The sequence below is a fragment of the Podarcis gaigeae genome (assembly GCF_964106915.1).
Source record: "Podarcis gaigeae genome assembly, chromosome: 13".
Classification (NCBI taxonomy): Eukaryota; Metazoa; Chordata; class Lepidosauria; order Squamata; family Lacertidae; genus Podarcis; species Podarcis gaigeae.
In genome coordinates this window covers 12382666-12391904 of record NC_139689.1, presented here as the reverse complement: position 1 = coordinate 12391904, position 9239 = coordinate 12382666, and the positions used below count along the sequence as shown (strand labels likewise).

The 9239-nt window shown below is 37.8% G+C and overlaps 1 protein-coding gene across 1 annotated transcript; it reads right to left on the bottom strand.

The window, feature by feature from the left end:
* Positions 1–464: 464 nt before the first annotated feature.
* On the bottom strand, positions 465–9021 carry LOC310830771 (vomeronasal type-2 receptor 26-like; the record flags this gene model as incomplete). Its single annotated transcript, XM_083710611.1, has 5 exons — positions 465–1366; positions 3008–3224; positions 4033–4476; positions 4873–5164; positions 8975–9021. 5 exons carry the CDS (start codon positions 9019–9021, stop codon positions 465–467), a joined length of 1902 nt encoding a protein of 633 aa, XP_083566737.1.
* Between the last annotated feature and the right edge of the window lie 218 nt (positions 9022–9239).

Here is a 9239-nt window from a genome sequence, read left to right as displayed (position 1 = left end):
AATGTGTATTGGCAATAAGTAATTTGAACTTGAAATATGGAATAGACGGGAAGTTGGGTCTTTAGTGTTAAGACCAATAGATGTTTTATTGTTTGTCAAGAAAATTATGCGTCTATCGTTATTTTTGTAATTTGTGTGTAATTTGATACTTGTGTTTTGTGTGTGTGTGTGTGTGTGTGTGTGTGTTTTCTTGTTTTTTCTTGTTGTATAAATAAATATTTTTTTAAAATTAAAAAAAAAGAAGAAAGTGATGTTGGATCTTATCCACAGTTTCATTCCTTCACACAGTCCCAATTCATATGAAAAACATATGTTCCTATGTGGAATAACAAAAACATAAATGATAATATGATTCCTTCTATTATTTACATTTTTTTTCAACTTCCTGACTAGGAAAGGTGCAATGAGACTGTTAATTGTCAGCAAGGCCAGGTAGCCTAAGACCCCCAAAAAACGTCTGTCATTTATATCTTTCTCCGTATCAATTGCTCTCTGTTGTTTAACTCAGGCCTCATCACAATAATGTAGCATTTAGGGGAAAAGATGCAAGCCAGTAATCCAGCACTGGAAGCCAAGATGGAGAAGATCTCCACAGCCACCATGTATTTTCCTCTGGTGCTCAGGTACGTTGGAATGAAGGAGAGCCAAACGCTGCAGAAGACCAACATGCTGAAGGTGATGAACTTGGCTTCATTGAAACTGTCAGGCAACTTCCTGGCTAAGAAGGCCACAGTGAAGCTGACAATGGCCAGGAAACCCATATAGCCCAAGACACAGTAAAACATGAGGACTGACCCTTCATTACATAGAAATATAATTCCTTCCCTCATTGAGTGCATGTCCAAATCTGGGAATGGAGGAGAGATTGTCAGCCAGAGTGCACATATCACTACTTGAGTTTTAGAGCAGGAAAGGACTATAGAATAAGCCAGTCTTTTCCCCACCCATTTCCTGATACTGGATCCTGGCTTAGTAGCCATGAATGCCAAAACCACTGATATAGTTTTGGCCAAGATGCTAGAGAGGGCCACAGAGAAGATGATGCCAAAAGCCGTTTGTCGGAGAAGGCAGGTCATCTTATTAGGTTTTCCAATGAACAACAAAGAACAGAGGAAACACAAGAGGAGGGAGATGAGGAGAATGTAGGTAAGGCTTCTGTTGTTGGCTTTGACTATGGCTGTATCCCGATGCTTAATGAAGATGCCCAGCACCAGAGCTGTGATCAGGGACAATAAAAGTGCAGTGGAAGTTGAAACAATGGTCAGCACTTCATCAAAAGCTAAGAAGTTTGGTATCTTAGGAATGCATAGATCCTGGCCTTTGTTTGGATATAGATCCTTTGCGCAATTTGCACAATTTTCTACATCTGAAAAGAAGTTAACAAAATATTGAACCAGAATAGTTCCGAATATTAAAATCTGTAGCAGCATCAGTCCACCAAACATTATAGCTCATCATGCAAATTTTGATACCTTTCTGACCAAGATTTTAAATACCATAGGTTCTTTATTCCATATATTAATCAGCAATTGCAGTTTGTATAATGAGTGCCATCCCACCAAATCATACTCAAAGCAATGCCACTGAAATAAATAGACTTAAGCAACTTGTCAACCAATTAGAGGTTTTCCATTATGAAGTGGTTTATAAATTTTATGAAATAAATATATAAATTGATTTCTGTGGGTCGATTCTGAGTATTACTATTGCCCAATAAGTTTTAATACTAGAAAATCCTGATCCCTTATTTTTTAATCCTAAATAATACCGGCATTTTTATCAGTGCTCTTGTTAAAGCCATAAAATCTTTATGCGAATGTTCGTAGTGATTTTTATATAATTACAGTGGTACCTCGGGATACGATTCTTCTCTCACATGCTTGGTCTGAATGATTTCAAAATAACAATTCATTATCCTCCAAGTTCTCCAGCCATCAAACCAGGCCATACTAGGTCCTGGATAGGAAGGTAGTGAGCTAACAATGAAAAAATAGCTAGAAATAGATATTCCTAAGAATATTTTTAGAGTTGAACCTACCACATCCTTTCCCCACTTGCCTAATTTGTTACAACTGGGGGCCTAAATGAACACTGAGAACAATGTACAACAACATAATTTTAAAAAATGTGCCAAGTTAATTATAACAAACTTGCAAAACAGTCTCTCATATTTTACTTCAGTAACTTGGGCAATCTGGTCTACCATGAAATAGCATGTCCTACCCTTCTCGTTTGAGACCATCCCATCTGGACATGGAGCACAATCATAGCAGCAAAATTTCTCTCCTTCTCTCTTTTTCTTCCCATAACCAGGTTGGCAGATGCTATTACATTCTGAAAGGGGTGGCACCTATCCAAAGTTATTGGAAATTTAGCATTGAATAAAGTTAAGGGAAGAGTTTAGTATTAAATAGTTTGTAGAATTCTTCGTCCATCTGATATCTATCATGCTTTAAGCAATAGTACACAGGGTCACATTCCTTCTGTATTCAAACTCAGAAAGATTCAAAGTTCTATACTCGGTCTTATATACTAGATTTGTATGTCATTGAATGTTACAAACTGAAGGCTTGACTCATAAATCTCACATAAAGTAATGACAGGAAACATCTATTTTCTGTAATACATGTTAGGCCCTGCCAACATTTTGTTGTCATTCCTTATTTCTTTATACCTTTTTATACTGCTCTATCAGGCAATGTCCTCTCTTGGGGTATATGTATACACCATATGCAAATACAATCTCAATAAACCAATATTATATAAAATATTGTCCCTAGCAGCTGTGTATGTACCGAAGTCATTTAAAGAGTAGCCTAAAAAGCAGAACTACCAATAATGATCTTAAGGAGTTGGGCGTGCTCATGTGCGTAAAGAGAGTTCTTCAAATGATAGCTTGCCACCAATGAAATATTCACTTTTCATATAAAAACAATGTATAATAATAATAATAATAATAATAATAATAATAATAATAATATTGCATTATTATCAACCTGAGCCAAACTTCTGTGCCATTCGATTCTGGCCTCATCAATGGTGAATTCTTTCCCAGGAGGAGCCTGAGGGTCCAGCCTTCCCACTTTGATTCTGACATAGGATTTATTTGGGAATGTGATCAAATTTGTAATATCAAATCCAGCGTCCAATTCTCCATATTCATTCAATGTAATTTCATCTCCAGCACTGTTGTTGAATGACATTCCTTGAAGAAACGAGTGGAGCTAAGTGGAAAGTGAGAGAGAATCAAATGGACTAACAAAAATAGGAATTGGTTATTGAAATATCTTTCCTAGATTGATTTTACTTATTTTTCTCTTACAGAGAACCTTTACACAATGGAACGTTTCTGACTTTCAGTCGCCGACAAAAGAAGAGAGTGGAAAATCATGAATCACTTTAAATTCAGTTGAAGTTGCTGTCAAAAGAACTTTCAAAAAGAATAATGGAGGATAAGTTAGGGTATAAACATTATCATCTGAAGGGAAGGGAAGAATCTGAAAAGCATATTAAGAGCTGGGTGCTCATGTTCTGTAGACATTGCTTTGTTAATGGAATATTGGTATCACAGAACTGTCAGTACAGAAACATTACCTTCCAGGGTTCCACTTTCTGATAAAATAGCTTGTCTCCACCCTCCATTTTTCTGAAGTTGGTTTTAGTTGAGGAAGTCATATGTAAGGCTTGTGCCAAAGCATAAACTGCATTGTAGATACTGTAGCTATGGCCAGTCATGCTCATTTCAAAAAATGGCGCAGGAAGGCTCTCCAGCATCTCCTCCCCGGTACATGTGTCTGCTGGCCCAGTGGATTTTGAAAGTGAACAACTAAATGCTTGTTCCCAGAAATCATTGATAAAACCATCTGCCTCTGCCCATGAAAGATTTATATTCTTAAGAAATTCTTGGAAATCTCGAAGCTCCTTTGCTTGAATTGAGAAGCAGATAGAACCATGGAACATTTGTCTATCAACCTCTGTAATCTTTTGAAAGGTATACAATGTAAAATCAATTTGGGCTGTTGTAATCCAAACCTTTTCTGGAGATAACATCTTTTTATACTGTGGATTGATTTGTTGAAGTATCTTAACTACTCCTATAACACCTCCCAACCATCGAACAGTTGCACTTTCTCCATATATAATAACTGCTTTGGCCTTGCTCAGCATGAAAGTTGGCAAATTATTCAGTAGGTCATCAACCATTTCAAGTCCATTACCTGAGAAATATGTATGTTTTTGAACTCTTTCTGTGAATGCTGAACATATTCCATGCTTGGAAAGTATTGGCTCTATGGTCTGCAAGAATGTTTCTCCACCTTTGTCGTTTATAGCAATGAGCCCTACCCATTTCCATCTGAAATGCAGAAGTAACTGGATAATTCCCTGATACTGAAGGCCTTCGTTGGGAACCATGCGGTAAAAGGAAGGGAACTTTATCTGATCAATGGCTGCTGTTTCAAATGAACCATATGAAATCTAAAACAACAACCAAACATTTTAGAGTGGAATCAGTGGTCCATAATCCTTACTTTTATTATTTTTCTCCCTTTACACTGCAATCTTATAAATTTCCAACAATTAAAGTGAAACTGCATTATTTTATAGTGACAGACAGACACACCCACCCACGTTTGCTCACTCATATCACTTTATGCAACAATTCCCCTTACATACAATAGAGTTAATTTAATAGAATTCAGAAAGCCATTTTGCACTTATCATTCACATCTCTGATTATCCATGCTATACCCAACCCAATCAGTTCCACATAATTCAGATTTTACTTTTCCCCCTTCAAGTTCCTACTGGAAAGAGAGTGAATTATAGTGGAAGATTAAAGAAATCCCTCTTATCCCCAGGCTCAAATCCTACCTGTGGAATCCTGTAAAGACCTAAGATGTCTGCCAAGCGTGAAGAAATATCAGAATCAAGTCCCCCAATTACTCCTAATACTTTATTCTGAATGCCACATTTGTAGTTTGGGACAAAGTGATGTGATTTAAATAGCAGGTCCAGAGTGGAACGATAGGTCATCCTTGAATCAGAATAGCTGTCGTAGATGTGGAACCCAAGAGTGACATTGGGCAGGATCCTGGGATTCTCATTGATCTCATCAACAGCAAACACCAAGGCCAGAATGTGCTGGTAAAACTTGGTCACCACGCTGCAAATAAAGTGGCTGGCTATTTCATGGGACTTTTGAACAGTACACAAAGTGGTTTTGTCTCAGTAGTGGTCTACTTTAATCTGAACGATTAAGCTGTCAAAGTATACATATAGGGTACAACTAGCATAATTAGACATTAAAGAAGCGCTTTAAGAAAGGAAGAATTGTGCTTTCATAATGATAGGCCCGTTTTGAGCAGTGTGTAGCTCAAATCGGATTTTTAATCTCTCAGCAGATATAGACTGTGGAGATGTCTATAGAGAATGGATAGATTGTCTTGAATTTCACTTCATGAGTGCTGTCCATTTTGTTCTTTTCACCATTGAGCTTCAGCTACAAATGCCTACTGAAGGGTGCTACAGTTTTTGGAACTATTACCACATTTGGAGTGTTCCTGAACCTGCAAAAACTTCCTCCATTACTGGACCTCTGTGTGTATTTTTAGAATCCAGCTTTTTATAGGTTGAAACCCAGGAGTAAGTGTACATAAAAGGAATGTGATAAGCTGCTTCATATTCAGCACACCAAAGTCAGTATTTTCTTTACAGGCTGCTAGCTACTGTATTCTCCAGTGTTTCAGAGAAGGGTATTTTCTAATCCCATATTTAAAAAACCAGGGACTGAACCTGGAACCTTGGCATGCACAGCCTGTGCTGTACTGCTGAGCTATGCTCTGCTCTGTAAAGGAAAAGGGTTATATTTTTGCTCTCATTCCCAGTTTTTCCTTAGCAAGTCGTTTCACTACACAAATGCATGTTCCCTTCTAGGATGCTTTAAGCATCTCATTTTGTTCTACAGCGCATCCCTTTTGCTGGTAACCACATTCTATTGGAGATTTAAAATGAAAAGATAGTATGAAATAATATATGTGTATTTCCTCACTACATCTTACTCTTCATAGGTTGAAAGTCTAATGATAACCTGTAGGTTGAAAATTAAGGAAATGCACATTTTAAGCCAAGTCTCTCTATGTGCATATATTTCAATGACTCATCAATGATTAACCATCAACCTCACACCCTGATTTTTGCTGAAAGTCACTGATTATTAGGCTATAATATTAGTCTGACTTAGAGAAAATTGACAATTAATTAATTATCATTATTAAATCCACTGCCCAATGTTTACTAGGAATAACTCAAACTAGCTAACAGAAACATTATTTTATTATTTTCAAAACCGAACAGGATTATTATTTCAATTCACTACAACTAAGAAAATTCACAACAGCCAAAACTAGTTGAATATATACATTTCCGCAGGAAAAGATTGACAGCAAATATCTCAGGCAGAGAAAGTACCAAATAATCATTTAACCCCAAGGTCCTTTTTGAAGAGGCAGAGAACACACTATTAATAATAATTAATAACTACACGTTATATGTGATAAGCCAGTTGAACAATTTTGTAGTCTTATTACATTTTATGCAAGAACCCATTGCACCATTTCAGTACATTTAAAAAGATCCACAGCACATCTTAGTTGAAAATAAAATTTCACATACTATAATGCATGAAATGAAGAGGCAATTTAGAGTCACTAAGTGTTGGGGACAGGTGGACATTCTAGAGATTTGATGCATTTACTGTAAAGCATTATCTGAAAATGGTACACCAGAAATTTCGACAGAGTGAAAAAATGAAAATTATCAGGGATTTCAGGAGTACCAAATAGAGAATCATTTAAGGGGTTTGAGTGGCAAAATTAAACTTGGAGGAAAAAATGTATGACATTAAACCCACAAGAGGATAATAAAACATTCAACTTTTAAAGGAGACAGCAAGTTCGATCGTGTCAACCAGAATGAACTTTAGATTGCAATTTTAAAAAGAACAGCCAGCACATTTGGCCTCATTTGTTTGTTATCATCTGAAATACCTTGGGGTCTGCATGTTGGTCATTTTATGTGTCATCCACAGTTTCTTTCCCATCTCATCACAATATAATTTTTAAAACTGTTTCCCCCACCCTTTTATTCTTTGCACCTCCTAACAAATAAAGCAGGAATGTTGGGAGTGAGTGAGGAAAAAGCTAATGGCAAGAGTCAATAGTTGTTAGGGATACACCTTTTTCTCTGTCTCCCTGTGATTTATTTCCCACCTCCTGCTTTTCCCCATTCCTCTCTCTCCCTCTCAGCTGTCTCACATCCCCACATGCTATCTCCTTCATGCCACCCATATGCTATTAAGCTGAGGGCTACGTGAGGCCCATGGGGTAAAAGTTCTCCACTCCTGAAATAAAGAACTATAAAGCTTGAACATGTCTGAAAATTTGGGTGAAATACAAAAGCTGCCCCATACTCCCCTTACATAATGGAAGCTCTCAGAGGCTATGTATTATAACAAAACCATAGAGCAATTGGATCATGAAACGCTAATGTTTCCAAATCTTCAACTGATAGTATAGGTATAGTCTAAATATACAGGCATTTCAGTTTTTCATTTTCTTAACGTCCATCCACCCAGCCAGCCATGCAGAAGCAGGTCTATTTTTGGCTTTAAACAGTAATCAAAGCTATTTGCAGACAGCCACACTAATAGAAAGAATTGGTAAAATGAAATCAAGGGACATTTCCTTACGATGGGGTCTTATAGGAGACTTGAGAAGGGTGTCTGTTGAATAAGCTTTTGGAGAAAACGTAACGCATATGAGACACCATCCCGCCAATGAGGAGATCACCTGGCTCATACCACTCATGTGGAATATCTACAGGATTATTATTGGTGAGCTTAACTGTATGCACTTTGCACACCAAATCTGGGAGCAGCAAAAGCAGCAGCAGCAACATCCTGTACTGTAACTTCCCTTGGAACCCGGGAATTCCAGTTTACAATATTAACTGGCTGATCACTGTAAGAACAGAATGCTGGACTAGAAGAGCATTGGAGCTGATGTGGCAGAGATGCTATTACGTCAGGATCTTATTACTACAAATCAGCTGGATTTGAAGATTATTTGGATGGCATCTGGCTCTGCCAAGGAGCTTCTCAAAGGGACATCTTCCAATCTTATCCTTAACCTCAGCAGCATGCCATATGCGTGCCTTGAATGCTAATTAGGAAACACTGATTTGAAGCTTGACCTAAACAATGAAAGAAGGAAACTAACTAAAATGACAGTGCCCTGCCTCTTTCTTCTCCCTAATATTAGGTGCCCCTGGAACACTTATGTACTTATAATGATTTCAGAAGTGCTTGTTTAACTGTTTTCCACTGTATTCTGGAAAGCACTAGCCAGATGAGTTGATTATGGTGGTTTTTATAATTACTGGGGAGATAATGACAACTGAATTATTATTTCTTTACTCCATTGTGAGCCATCAATTACAGAACTCCAGAAGTAAATATGTTCAACAGGTTGTACGTATTACATTTTAGCATCAAGATCTAAAATCCTTGTGATGAAATGATTGCTACTCTCAAAGATACAATTGGAACATTCAGATCCATTAATTCTATTTCTTGGGAATTGGGACAATGAGGGTATAGAAAGTTTTTCTACCCAGAGTGAGGGGAGAATTTAAGGTAGCATTGGGGAGATAGTTCCACAAGCATTGCTGCATGCCAAATTGGGGAAGGAATAACCTTTTGTCCTCTTGTGCACAGTTTGTGTGTTTGTATGTGTGCGTTGTGGAAGGTGTGGGGAGCATACAGAGGCTGGAGAGGAAAGCCCTGTTGTGCTAGTTGGATATTCATTTTTTTCCTGGTTTCAATAACAACTGTATTAATTGATGTGGGGTCCTGCAACAGTTTAAACCTCATCATACAAAGAAAATCACTCTAATGTGAGTTTGCTTGCAAACTTACATAGTGCTTCTTTGTCCTTCCTCCATCTTATCTGGGTAAGCTCCCATGGTGCGGGGACTGTGGCTAACAATGCTTTGACCTATGGTGACTATGATCTGTACACTTCAGCATCCTCTGGGCCAAATGTATTCTGCTCTGGTCAGACCTCACCTGGAGTACTGTGTCCAGTTCTGGGCACCACAGTTCAAGAAGGACACTGACAAACTGGAACGTGTCCAGAGGAGGGCAACCAAAATGGTCAAAGGCCTGGAAACGATGCCTTATG